This window comes from Sinohyriopsis cumingii, chromosome 8 (assembly GCF_028554795.1).
Source record: "Sinohyriopsis cumingii isolate HCF-2022 chromosome 8, ASM2855479v2, whole genome shotgun sequence".
Lineage (NCBI taxonomy): Eukaryota > Metazoa > Mollusca > Bivalvia > Unionida > Unionidae > Sinohyriopsis > Sinohyriopsis cumingii.
Window position 1 is genome coordinate 80,087,429 of NC_142968.1, and position 15,834 is coordinate 80,103,262.

Sequence of the window (15,834 nt, forward strand, 5' to 3'; positions counted from 1 at the left end):
TGAGTAAGACATGCAAATGCAACATGTGTGGTATATTGTAGTATCAATCACCTTCTATAACAAGGTAAATATTAATTATCATTATTTTCCCTGAGGTGTAGATGGTGATGTGGAGTTTATGGAATATTTACTTCCACAATACATTATTCGCTCGATTTATAGTCTGTTTGTTAAGTATTACTTATGTATTTCTCCATGTGTATATATAGAAATGTGTATTCTTTTTCTCTAATTGCTGGATAATAACTGGAACTGGTGAGTTGTAATTATTTACATTTACATTTATATAAATAATTGTCCTCCAACAAATATTTCACATATATAGTCTGTTCTAGGATGTGCTGTTAGCTCTATGCTCAATCAATGATCAATATTTTAGAGAAAAAAACACGGAGCAAAATTGCACATTATATTTTCTACGATCGCTTTTATTTCATCATTAAATTCCTTCTATGTTCAGAAATCAATCTTATTAAAATCCAGATTTATTTATAATAAGGAGATCTGATAGAACACAAACTTTTATCAGAGTCCTCTAGATGATCTCAGTTTTATTCAGATTGATTCCAAAAATACCCCCCCCACTTTCTTTTGAAAATGGTGATTTCCCATTAAATTTTCAGTTTTGGAATAGACCCTGATATAAAGAAAATGTATAGATCACTGTGTATAAACCAGTAATGTAAGCTGTAAAATAGATTTTGGGTTTTATAATAAGAATTGACAGAATCTGTGTTTGTTTTCTTGTTCTTTTTGGTAAAATCATTCATTCATAAATATCACCAATATATAGCTATGACAAATGTCCATTCTTCAACATGTCTAAAGTTCTTTATTAGGCAACTGATTTTTCCATAAATTTAGAAGTTTCTGGTTTTTCATGAATATTGTAAGGGTCATTATAATAAATCATTTTTATCTGCATGTACCTTCAATGATTGGAGAGTACAGATCCAGACATTTCCACTACCAGCCAGTCAAAAACAACATTTCAGAAATATAATCGTTTGTGATTGGTTGAAACAAAATATCAAGCCAAAATTTAAGCTTTAGATTACAATGATTTATATGCCAGGTTGCATAATGCACTGGCAGATCAAGATCAACGCTCTTCATAAAATACACTGAAAAGGCCCTGGGCCTGAGAACCATACACCTTGAATTTTATTTTTAGTTTGAGATTTTGTTTCAAACAGTCACAAATGATTTTACATTAGTAAGGTCATTTCTGATTGGCTGAAAGTGTAAACTAAATCTCAGACTCAGGTTCTGTTTTATGATGTCCAGGCCAGATCTGCTGGTGTATTATGTGATTATGTGATGCTGTTATCATTTGTATATGAGTCATATCTATATATATATATATATATATATATATATATATATATATATATATATATATATATATATATGGTATTCATCAGGACCTTTGACTGTGTTAAGCGCTTTACTCTGGAGGTGTATTCTCTCTCCCAAAATATGTGTAATATTGACTTGGTACATAGTTATTTTCCATTAATTGTTCTCTAATATGAACTTCAGTATTGAACTTTCTTTTGTATCCATGTCAGATAAATCATATCTTATTCAAAAGTATCTTCCTCGACTAACTTCAAAAAAACTATTGTCATAGGTTATCTGGCATTTTTTTGTTGAAAAGTTTAACTGTAACCAAAGCATCGTACAAAAGGTCACAAATTTCACTTCAGAGACTGCATCAATGTATCATTACTGACCACACCATAAGTATAATACTCACAGAGAATCACACCATAATCCTTATTTTCTAAGGAATAAAGAATTCCCATTAAAAATCTGTAAAAAGAATGCCAAAATTTAATTAAAGGATCACCACCAACAAATAAAGAGGAGAATAAATACTATACAACAGATAAGGACTATATTTATGGGCACTGACACAGAAGTAATAATTTTGGTGTGAGTCCTATCAGGCCAATTGTAATGTGGCCAACTTCAGTGAGACTCTTATATTTCATGACAGGACTTGTTTTTCAACTGTACTCACCTATAATAGAAGTCACTTGGTTCATGCATGAACATTTACTCATTTTAAGTTAATGATAAATTATTTTAAAATTTGACACTGATTTTCTTTAACTCATTCGGCCCCAGAGGTTTTTGTCGTTTTTTGCCTGAAAATTGTGCATAGGAAAGACAATGGGGGGGGGGCTATTTCTGAATACATCGTAATACATCGACTTTCAACAGATTTTCCATTAGACTAATGCCTAATTGTATTAGAAACAATTCTCCATTGGTTATTTTGCTTGCACATGAGCAGAAGGGTAAAAGTTGGAGGTTTTTTTTTGTTTTTTTGCTTAATAGACCTATCATTTTCATATGGAGACCGCAATTTATTCCAAATGCCCACCTAATCCTAGTTTTTGCAAAGAATCACCTGTCTGTGCGCAATTAAGACCGGTATGCCTTAGATCTGAGGCCAAAAGGTCTAAAATCTGGACACAAAACTGTATTTTGTAGTGCAGCTAGAACTTCCAGATTACTTGGCATCATTTTAGAGCTAGATCTGTCTGCTTTTTTTTAAAATACCACACACGTTGGTGTATCTTAAATGACCTTGATGCTGCAGAGCTTTGAAGTAGGGTACAGCCTCATCATGCCTACAGACGGGATCGGGGCCAAATTGGTTAAACATAGTCTATTCAGTCTTGATTATTGAATGTTCTGAACCATAACTGTCATCTAGAAACAAATTATCAATCTCTTGCATGAATAGTAAGCTTATTAGTATTGACATTCAGTGTTCTTATTATTGACATTCACAGTGTTACTATTATTGACATTCACAGTGTTACTATTATTGACATTCACAGTGTTACTATTATTATAGACATTCACAGTGTTACTATTATTATAGACATTCACAGTGTTACTATTATTATAGACATTCACAGTGTTACTATTATTATAGACATTCACAGTGTTCTTATTATAGACATTCACAGTGTTACTATTATTATAGACATTCACAGTGTTACTATTATTATAGACATTCACAGTGTTACTATTATTATAGACATTCATAGTGTTCTTATTATTGACATTCACAGTGTTCTTATTATTGGCATTCACAGTGTTACTATTATTATAGACATTCACAGTGTTACTATTATTATAGACATTCACAGTGTTCTTATTATTGGCATTCACAGTGTTACTATTATTATAGACATTCACAGTGTTACTATTATTATAGACATTCATAGTGTTCTTATTATTGACATTCACAGTGTTACTGTTATTATAGACATTCACAGTGTTACTATTATTATAGACATTCACAGTGTTACTATTATTATAGACATTCATAGTGTTCTTATTATTGACATTCACAGTGTTCTTATTATTGACATTCACAATGTTCTTATTATTGACATTCACAATGTTCTTATTATTGACATTCACAGTGTTACTATTATTATAGACATTCACAGTGTTACTATTATTATAGACATTCACAGTGTTCTTATTATTAAAGACATTCACAGTGTTCTTATTATTGACATTCACAGTGTTCTTATTATTGACATTCACGGTGTTCTTATTATTGACATTTACAGTGTTCTTATTATTGACATTCACAGTGTTACTATTATTAAAGACATTCATAGTGTTCTTATTATTGACATTCACGGTGTTCTTATTATTGACATTTACAGTTTTCTTATTATTGACATTCACAGTGTTACTATTATTAAAGACATTCACAGTGTTCTTATTATTGACATTTACAGTGTTCTTATTATTGACATTCACAGTGTTACTATTATTAAAGACATTCATAGTGTTCTTATTACTGACATTCACAGTGTTACTATTATAGACATTCAGTGTTCTTATTGTAGACACTGTTACTATTATTAAAGACATTCATAGTGTTCTTATTATTCACATTCACAGTGTTCTTATTATTAAAGACATTCACAGTGTTACTATTATTAAAGACATTGACAGTGTTCTTATTACTGACATTCACAGTGTTACTATTATAGACATTCAGTGTTTTTATTGTAGACACTGTTACTGTTATTAAAGACAGTCATAGTGTTCTTATTATTCACATTCAGTGTTCTTATTATTAAAGACATTCACAGTGGTCTTATTATTGACATTTACAGTGTTCTTATTATTGACATTCATAGTGTTCTTACTATTGACATTCACAGTGTTACTATTATTGACATTCAGTGTTCTTATTGTAGACACAGTGTCACTATTATTCTAGACATGCATAGTGTTCTTACTATTGACATTCACAGTGTTCTTATTATTAAAGACATTCACAGTGTTCTTATTATTGACATTTACAGTGTTCTTATTATTGACATTCACAGCGTTACTATTATTAAAGACATTCACAGTGTTCTTATTATTGACATTTACAGTGCTCTTATTATTAAAGACATTCACAGTGTTCTTATTATTGACATTTACAGTGTTCTTATTATTGACATTCAGTGTTCTTATTATTGACATTTGTAGTGTTGCTATTATTATAGACATTCACAGTGTTACTATTATTATAGACATTCATAGTGTTCTTATTATTGACATTCACAGTGTTACTATTATTGACATTCACAGTGTTCTTATTGTAGACACAGTGTCACTATTATTATAGACATTCACAGTGTTACTATTATTAAAGACATTCACAGTGTTCTTATTATTGACATTTACAGTGTTCTTATTATTAAAGACATTCACAGTGTTCTTATTATTGACATTTACAGTGTTCTTATTATTAAAGACATTCACAGTGTTCTTATTATTGACATTTACAGTGTTCTTATTATTGACATTCATAGTGTTCTTATTATTGACATTCACAGTGTTCTTATTATTAAAGACATTCACAGTGTTCTTATTATTGACGTTTACAGTGTTATTATTGACATTCATAGTGTTACTATTATTAAAGACATTCACAGTGTTCTTATTATTGACATTTACAGTGTTCTTATTATTAAAGACATTCACAGTGTTCTTATTATTGACATTTACAGTGTTCTTATTATTGACATTCACAGTGTTCTTATTATTGACATTCACAGTGTTCTTATTATGACATTCATAGTGTTGTTATTATTATAGACATTCACAGTGTTACTATTATAGACATTCAGTGTTCTTATTGTAGACAGTGTTACTATTATTATAGACATTCAGTGTTCTTATTAGTGACATTCATAGTGTTACTGTTATTAAAGACATTCACAGTGTTCTTATTATTGACATTTACAGTGTTCTTATTATTGACATTCACAGTGTTCTTATTATTAAAGACATTCATAGTGTTCTTATTATTGACATTCACAGTGTTCTTATTATTAAAGACATTCACAGTGTTTGTATTATTGACATTTACAGTGTTCTTATTATTGACATTCATAGTGTTCTTATTATTGACATTCACAGTGTTACTATTATTGACATTCAGTGTTCTTATTGTAGACACAGTGTTACTATTATTATAGACATTCATAGTGTTCTTATTATTGACATTCACAGTGTTCTTATTATTAAAGACATTCACAGTGTTCTTATTATTGACATTCACAGTGTTACTGTTATTGACATTCACAGTGTTACTATTATAGACATTCAGTGTTCTTATTGTAGAAACAGTGTTACTATGTTACTATTATTATAGACATTCATAGTGTTCTTATTATTGACATTCACAGTGTTCTTATTGTAGACACAGTGTTACTATTATTATAGACATTCATAGTGTTCTTATTATTAACATTTACAGTGTTCTTATTATTGACATTTACAGTTTTCTTTTTACTGACATTCACAGTGTTACTATTATTAAAGACATTCACAGTGTTCTTATTATTGACATTTACAGTGTTCTTATTATTGACATTCACAGTGTTACTATTATTAAAGACATTCATAGTGTTCTTATTGATATTTACAGTTTTCTTATTATTGACATACACAGTGTTCTTATTATTGAAGACATTCATAGTGTTCTTATTATTGACATTCACAGTGTTACTATTATTAAAGACATTCACAGTGTTCTTATTATTAAAGACATTCACAGTATTCTTATTATTGACATTTAAAGTGTTCTTATTATTGACATTCACAGTGTTCTTATTATTGACATACATAGTGTTCTTATTATTGACATTCACAGTGTTCTTATTATTAAAGACATTCAGTGTTCTTATTATTGACATTTACAGTGTTATAATTGACATTCATAGTGTTACTATTATTAAAGACATTCACAGTGTTCTTATTGACATTTACAGTGTTCTTATTATTGACATTCACAGTGTTCTTATTATTGAAGACATTCATAGTGTTCTTATTATTGACATTCACAGTGTTCTTATTATTAAAGACATTCACAGAGTTTGTATTATTGGCATTTACGGTGTTCTTATTATTGACATTCACAATGTTACTATTATTTTTGACATTCACAGTATTACTATTATTGACATTCACAGTGTTACTATTATAGACATTCAGTGTTCTTACTGTAGACAGTGTTACTATTATTATAGACATTCATAGTGTTCTTATTATTGACATTCACAGTGTTACTATTATTGACATTCACAGTGTTCTTATTAATGACATTCATAGTGTTACTATTATTAAAGACATTCACAGTGTTCTTATTATTGACATTTACAGTGTTCTTATTATTGACAATCACAGTGTTCATATTATTGACATTCATAGTGTTACCATTGTTGACATTCACAGTGTTCTTATTATTGACATTCATAGTGTTACTATTGTTGACATTCACAGTGTTCTTATTATTGACATTCACAGTGTTCTTATTATTGACATTCATAGTGTTCTTATTATTGACATTCATAGTGTTACTATTATTGACATTCACAGTGTTACTATTATTGACATTCACAGTGTTCTTATTATTGTCATTCACAGTGTTCTTATTATTGACATTCATAGTGTTCTTATTATTGACATTCACAGTGTTCTTATTATTGTCATTCACAGTGTTCTTATTATTGACATTCATAGTGTTACTATTATTGACATTCACAGTGTTACTATTATTACTGACATTCACATTGTTCTTGTTACAATATATATTCATAGTGTTCTTATTATAGGCATTCAGCGTTCTTATTGTAGACACAGTGTTACTATCACTATAGACATTCAATTGTTCCTATTACAATAGACATTCATGGTGTTCTTATTATAGGCATTCAGTGTTCTTATTACAAACATTCACAGTGTTACTATTATTAAAGACATTCACAGTGTTCTTATTATAGGCATTCACTGTTCTTATTGTAGACACTGTTATTATTATTATAGACATTCAGTTGTTCCTATCACAATAGACATTCATAATGTTCTTATTATTGACATTCAGTGTTCTTATTATAAACATTCACAGTGCTACTATTATTATAGACATTCACAGTGTTATTATTATTATAAACATTCATAGTGTTCTTTTTACAATAGACATTCACAGTGTTTTCACAGTGTTCATATTACAATAGACCTTCACAGTGTACTTATTATAGACATTCATAGTGTTCCTATCACAATAGACATTCATAATGTTCTTATTATTGACATTCAGTGTTCTTATTATAGACATTCACAGTGTTATTATTATAGACATTCACAGTGTTATTATTATAATAGACATTCACAGTGTTACTATTATTATAGACATTCATAGTGTTCCTATTACAATATACATTCATAATGTTCTTATTATAGACTTTCACAGTGTTATTATTATAATTATAGACATTCCTTGTGTTCTTATTATAGACATTCAAAGTGTTACTATTATTATAGACATTCATAGTGTTCTTATTACTTTAGACATTCACAGTGTTCTTATTATAGGCATTCAGTGTTCTTATTGTAGACACAGTGTTACTATTATTATAGACATTCATATTGTTCCTATTACAATAATCATTCATAGTGTTCTTATTGTAGACACATTGTTCCTGTTACAATAGACATTCATAATGTTCTTAATATTGACATTCACAGTGTTCTTATTATAGACATTCACAATGTTCTTATTACATACATTCAAAGTGTTCATATTATAAACATTCATAATGTTCTTATTGCAGTAGACATTCACAGTGTTTTCACAGTGTTCATATTAAAATAAACATTCACAGTGTTCTTATTATAGACATTCACAGTGTTATTATTACAATAGACATTCACAGTGTTCTTATTATGGATATTCATAGTGTTCTTATTATAGTCATTTACAGTGTTCTTCTTCTTATAGACAAAGATGACTAATGCTCATTAGAATGAAACCTAAAGTTTCTGAGTGGCAACCCCTTGATCTAGTGGACCCTGAGGCATCAAAGCCATTACGAACATTTAACAGCCGTGTTGCAGCCCATGATCATCGCTTTTACACCCTTGGGGAGCAAGATAGTGCCATCTGTGATGTGTCCGATATTGACTCAGATGATGAAATGTCACCAACAGATGTGGACTTCAACTGTATGTTTGAATCTTTTAAGTTTCAGTTGTAACTAAGTTTCATTAGTCCAACCTATATAGTTTTGAACTATAAAAAGTCCACACACATAAAAAATACACTGGACTGTTGTGACTGTCCAACCTTTGAAGTAGAGGAATGTATTTGGGTTGCAGACTCTGACCACCCGTTGATCAAACTTTAACAGCTTGCATCTTACACTGGCTTGCTGGCTGTGTGTTCATGTTAAGTAACTACACCCAGGCTGAAGGCATGCTGCCTTGCTTCTTAGTTGTTGTTGTTGTTCTAGGGTTTAATGCCATTTTTCAGCACAAGATAGGCTATACATGGCAGCCAGTATAACTGGTGGAGGAAGAACCCTGGAAAACCTAGGGAAGAACCACCGACCCACGAGAAGCAACTGGCAGGCTTTCCCATGTACCCATGCTAGCCGAGCCTTGAACTCGAACCCACGCAGACAGAGGTGAGATGGCAGTGATCCGGAACGGTGAGTGCTTTAGACCACTCGGCCACTCAGGGCCCTGCCTTGCTTCTTAGAGGAGCACCCATCATTGGTATGATTGCCTCTGTACAAGATATATAGAACTTGCTGCCTGACTTTACAGAGTAACTTGTGGCATATGTTTGATTGCCATGATATAACATACACAACCAGTCTTAAAACTTGTTGCTTGGCTTCTCAAGGTAGCTTCAACTTCTGTGTGATTGCCATTGTATAATATATATAAAATGGCTGAAAGCATGTTGCCTGGCTTCTCAGAGTAACTACAACACATCTTAGTGTCATTATGATAAAATATACAAATAAAAAACGTGGTAACTTCAACATTTTCATTCAGTTTTCTTTCAATATTCAGTGTACAATAGAACCTGCCTTCAAAGACCACTTCTTCTGCCCAAAGTTATGGTTTCTCAAGACAGGTGGTCTCTCATAATATGTTATAACACTATCTAATCAGTACTTTTGTTTTCTGAGAATCTAGTCTCGTAATAGAGAGGTTGTCTCATAGCTATGATCTTTCAAGATAGATTTTTCTGTACTGAAAGTTTCTTCCATAATAAAGACTTTCAATTTTACATATACACTCACTTAAAAGTCAAGAAATACTGCAAACTGCAGTCCCAGATCTGCCATTATATAATGCACAGACAGATCTGGGTCAATGTGCTTTGTTAGTGGGTAATCAGAACAAGAAACAATTTGTACATATACACAGTATATTGCTGTGTGAATGAGGATCTTGGCAATTCGTCAGTTGTTTTCATTGTGGCATCATGTTATCTTGTTAATTTAGTTATCACTCATTAAAATGTGGTTCATGAGAGCCACATAAGTGGACTGCACTCTTATATTTGGGTATGGTAGAAGCAAGGCTTTGTTGTAATGAGGTATGGTATAAGCAAACTGTTATAATGAGGTGTGGTACAAGTAAGGTTGTGTTATAATGAGATATGCAGTAACAAAGGCTGTCTTATAATGGGTATGATACAACCAAGACTGTTATAATGAGGTAATGTACAAGCAGGGCTTTGTTATAATGAGGCATGGTACAAGTAAGACTTTGTTTTAATGTGGTGTGGAATAAGGATGGATGTGTTATGGTTAGGTATGATACTAGCAAGGTTGTATTATAATGAGGTATGGAATAAGAAAGGTTGTGTTATAATTGGTATGTTACAAGCAAGACTTTTGTAATGAGGTAAGGTACAAGCAGTGCTTTCTTATAATGAAGTACAGTGCAAACAATTATGTGTTAAAATGAGGTATGGAATAAGCATGGCTGTGTTATAGTGGGTTGTGATACAAGCAAGGCTGTGTTATAATGGGGGAATGGTCAAGCAAGGCTATGCTATACTTGGTTATGGTACAATCAGTGCAATATTAATGTATTTAATGATGTGAAAACCACATTATAGGAACAGTTTTCATTATCACAAAATACTGAGTTAGAGCCATGACAGGAATACACTTATGAAAGAGTGCAGCATAATAAGGGGCTTTATAGCAAGGGAATACTGTATAAAATTTATTCTTGACTATGATGTGTTTTTGCACAAAGATGAATATCTAAGGAATGGTGTGGAATCCAAGGATGATACTCACTTCAATAAGAAAAGAGCATCAGCACTTCTGAAGAACATTGACCAGTATGTACACAATTCTTAAATGGAACCATGTATTAAGGTAACACTTACTGGTAAAATTGGACATGTAACAAATGTGAGTAAGCACAGAATAACTATAAAATGTTACATAAATAATATATATGGTCATAAAGAAAAGCAGTGTTTCGAAGATTAGACACCTGGCAGAGAAGAAGAAGACGAATCTATTCAAGCTGTTAATATTCAACATTCTTCCCTCAGTATAAGTATGTGATGCATATCAAAATAATGTCTGTTCATTTGAACTGGCTCAAAGAAATGGCTGCTTTTCAAAGACATATTTGCAGGATGACAGGACTAAATATGTACGTGCTTGCTTACCTTTATATTTTATTCACTTACTATGTAATATTTTCTTGGAATGAAAATGAAGACTGAAGCACAGTGCATGATAATTTATAATCAGTATGAACATAATGATGTAATTCCTTAGGAATCCACATGTACATGTAATAGAAGTAATCTTCAAATACATATCATTGAGGTAACCTTCAACACAACAAAAGTTCTACAAAAAGAAATTGGATCAAGAAAATGTTAATTTGGACAGAGGCTTAGAATTGAAACCTTAAATATATGTCATTAATTTCCAACCTTAGATGAAATTATTATAGCACTACATCAAAACCACAGCAAGTTCTTGGGTTGAGTGAAACTTTTAATAATCCAGACATAACTGATAGAAATTAAAAATAGATGGGTTTGTATAAGGCAAGAATGCAAGAATGCCTAATCTGGAGTCAGGGGTGGGGGAGCTTGGAATTAACTAAATTACAAGTGACACCTATATTTAGATTATTCTGGTCAGGAAACTGTTCGACTTGAATTTACATTCCTTATTCTAGGTCAATTCTAACAAGCTTTGTTTGCCATTCACTAAATGCCCAGTCTTCATGGATTAATTAAAGGATAAAATAATCATGGATTCATCTAGAATCCTGGAATTGTTTCTTCAGGTTGATTTTATCCCTTTTGATGAGAGACCAGACAATCTTATGGGATTGTCATCCATCTGTCGTCCATCTGTCCATTAGCTTTTATTTTTGTCACTACACCTAAACTGCCATGAAACTAAATGAAAATGGTTCTGCTTATATGTCCATATGGCCACAACAGTGGCCATCTTTAGAAACATGATGTTGCTATTCCTCATGAATGGATGCTCATATCAACATGGGGTTCTCATCAGGACACTCCTTATTATGTCTTGTTAGTCTTAAATAAAAGTGGAGCTGTTCTGATGTCCAATATTACCACCACAGTGTCCATCTTGAAAATCTTGTCACTTCTCCTCCTATATGGAAAGTCATGTTGACATGGGTCTTTCAACAGAAGATGGTGTCTAGGTGGTCTTTAAATAAAAATAGTGCTGATCTGATTCCAATATGGCCACCACATTGGCCATTAGAGGTGCACAGTATTTTTTCTGGTGGTACATACCAGGTTACTTTTTCACTGCACTTGTACGTCGGTAGTTTCTGTCAGTATAGAATGTACGGAAATTCCCAGTGAATCTTGTTCTGACTTTAATGATATTAACAGCATGTTTTTATTATTCGTGACAAAATAGTTTTAAAAAATTATCCTTGTTTACAAAACGGTTGTATCTGTCACAAATTAATGGTGATGTATATAACTCTATTGATGATCCTTTAGACACATCTTTGACACCTGTCTTGTATGCCAACATGGTATCCAGATGAATTGTGAGACAGATTAGGGCAAAATCCAACTTTAAGAACAATTTTGGATTAAAGCTATAAAAAAAAGAACCAAACATAAACACACCATGTTCTTTACTTGCATATGTGAATGTGTTAAACATATATATTCCTTTGTAAGACTGTAAATAATCCTACGATTTTCAGAAGTGCACTTTGTTTCTGTTTGATCTCTATGTATTTTCTTAAGTCCACTCAATATTTTCTCATTTTGGGGTAAGCATATTTGATGTTTGCTGGTCCTTTCTGATAAATATCTTGCCTGGGTGTTTGCATCCTGCTCAATGTTTCCCTACCTATTTTATCAATAGTGTAGCTAGAAATTGTAGGCTTCAGTATCAATACCACATAGTTTTATCAAAAGGTTCTCTAATGTCAGCACTAAGTCTTTCACAGTATCAGCTATATTCTAAGCTTCAGTAACACACTTCTTATCATGTGCGGTTGGCCCTAAATGAAAATGGTGTTGATCTAATGTCCAATATTGTCACCACAGTGGCCATCTTAAAAATCTTGCTATTGCAACTTCCTGAACAAAAAGTAATAACGCAATGGGGATTCACCAAAAGACTTCTTATGATGTCCAGTTGGTCATAAATGAAAAGGTGCCAGTCTGACTTCTAAAGTCACTGCCACAATGACCATCTTGAAAATCTTGTTATGACAACTTCTCCTAGTAAGTACCATAATAATATGGAAGTTGGCATCACAAATGAAAATGTAATACATTTTCTTTTATATATAGGAATCTGGAATGCATGTTTACAGATGAGAATTTTTTTACTAGGTTGACATGTGGATGTGTCTGCCTCCTATACCACTGACACTGTAACATCATTTTTTGATAACGCTCCAGTGGCCTAGTGGTTAGAGCGTCTGTCTCAGAAACGGAAGGTCATGGGTTCAATCCCTGGCCGAGTCATACCAAAGACTTACAAAAATGGTACTAACAGCTGCCTCGCTTGGCACTTAGCATTAAGAGGTTAGTGTTAGGACTGGTCGGCCTGGTGTCAGGATAATGTGACTGGGTGGGACATCATGCTACATGTCTGTGGCATGATGCCCCAGTGCTAGACATCACTATAAACTGTCACACTGCAGACATCATAGCAGTATGACTGAAAAATTGTTAAAGCTACGTTAAAAATCCAAATCACACACACACTCATTTTTTGGTGGTGTGTGCATGGTTGAGATGGTAATGGAGTTGGTGCTTATGGGCAATGTGATGGGTGCATAGGATGATGGACATGCAGTAGCTGTTAGTGATGACTTCTTAATTTGTGCTGCATTTCCTAAATAAAAGTCCTATTCTGGTATGAGAGGGCTTGCCACAAGTGACACTGAGCCCTGCTTCTTGCATTGGCACTTGCTGTGTAGTTTCTCTAGCCAGTGTTTGTCATGATGTCATTCCATCCTGGAGCTTGTGGCACTTGTTGTCTCTGCTACTTGTAAATGTTTCCAGCTGTGCACATGCATGAGCCAGTACAGTCATCTCTGTTTATGGAGTGTCCATCTTCATTAGCCAAGGTTCTGATATGTTAACTTCATCTACAACTTGGCTGGTCAAGCAGATATTTCTGTGCTTCAGGTCTGTGAACTTCATTGGATACAGCAGCAATCTACCACATCCAATCAAAATTAAGTTATTCAAATTTGAACACTTTTCCTTCATGATTGAGACAAAAGGAGCACACAATTTGAATGCACTCATAAATAACCAATTTTCCACTGCCAGTCCATGTTTGTACAAATATCTTTCACTCAAATACACTTGTAATGACTTCTTTCTGGTGCATAGTCATACTTTCAAAGTTAAACTTACAAAGTATCCTTTTGAAGTCAATTGTCTCCACCATTTTCAGACAATGTACAATGCACCACTGTTACACTTTATTGGCTTGTTGGCATTACATACTAAAGGAGACAACTCATGAAATCCAATACATCTCGCATGGACAAACCAATAAAATATCTGCTTGATCTGCCAAGGTGTAGATAGGGTTAACCTATTTGAACCTTGGCTAGCAAAGGTTTGGAGTACCGGGATGCTTGGTAGATTGGCTTGGTCAGCATTGGTGATCTTTCTTTGTAATACTGTATCATACATCAACATCTTAGTCTTAATGGTTGTTGTTACCCCAGGTGCATTTTTGTAAATCTGCCAAAGCTGTCATATATGGAACCATATATGTAATTGTAACTGTACCATGCTGCACCTGGTATCGTAAAATGAATTTTTGAGCTTGAGTAGTTTTGGAGGGCATCTGATCTTCCCAAGTATCTATAATAGTCCTGCATTGCTGACTGTATTGATTGAATGTGTTGTGCTAAAGGCAGTGTAGAGTGGCTTCTGCAGTTGGCATAGAGAAAATATCATATCCACTGTTGATCTGCCTGAAATGAAACACGCTGCAACTCCTCAAGGACACTCTTGCGAACGCCTTCTCTCTAATGTCGAGGAGTGAGATGTCGCAAGAGGTCAAAGACATAATAGCTGACAGGACTGGAATTCCATCCTTTCCTGGCACTTTTCTGCTTGCTGAATCTATGGCTTGGTTCAGCTCAGGTACTGTTAGTGCATCATATAGCTCCTACATGATGGCTAAATTTGGCAGTGTGTCAAGCACTAGCTGGGAGATGTCCATTTCACACAAGTACATCTCAAAGTAATGTTTCACCCAGTGAGATATCTGCTGGCTTCTGTCAGTGATCACCCTGCCATCCAGTGCCTTCAAGGAGATGATATTGGTTATAGTGGATCCGAAGTCCTTCTTGGACCCATTGTACATTGTGCTTGAATGTTTCCTATGTCTGATGCAATTTTGCACAATTAAATTGTAGTAGGTGGTAACAGATCAGTAGTATGCAATCACCCTTCCCACCATTGGAGATGACCCACGTCAGCTGTGTTTTTACGTCCATAGAGTTGGAACTGCTGCCATCAGTGCTCTGCTCATACTGGTAAGAGCAAGGATGACATATCCTCCTCATGGTTCACTGCATAGCATGGGCAGAGGTATGGAAGCTCAAATTTGCCCAGCATCTGAGCCCCTCTCAACCTCACAGGCTGAATCCAGGGAGAGGCAGGTGCCAATATATTTGCAGCCAGCTTTGTTACTGGGGTTTGCTGGAAGATTTATACAGTGTTCACTAGATGCCTAATGGGATTCCACTCAAGTTTTTATGTCAGGCTGAGATCCTTTGGACTTTGGCTGTTCTTAGTCTAACCCTCAAGGCAGCAGGTGCTGTTTGACCCATAGCTGGGGTTCAGTTGATTAATGCCAGGGCTTGTCCACTAGCTGGTGGGAGTGCACAACATGTCTTTGAGAATATGCTTCTAGAAGATCCCCTGTAGTTTAGCTTGGGGCTGCAAGGGCCCATTTTCTATGTGTTGGCACT

The 15,834-nt window shown here is 33.5% G+C and overlaps 1 protein-coding gene across 2 annotated transcripts in view; it reads left to right on the forward strand.

The window, feature by feature from the left end:
• Positions 1–120: 120 nt before the first annotated feature.
• LOC149793957 (endothelin-converting enzyme homolog) overlaps positions 121–15,834 on the forward strand; it is a 125,572-nt gene continuing 109,858 nt past the window's right edge. For both annotated transcript variants that reach the window (XR_016422910.1, XM_089967881.1), the window contains exons 1-2: positions 121–255; positions 8,324–8,547. Coding sequence is in view for 1 of the 2 variants with exons in the window: in XM_089967881.1 (XP_089824007.1) it covers positions 8,337–8,547 (211 nt within the window). In the remaining variant the exon portion in view is untranslated. The remainder of the gene's footprint in view (positions 256–8,323; positions 8,548–15,834) is intronic.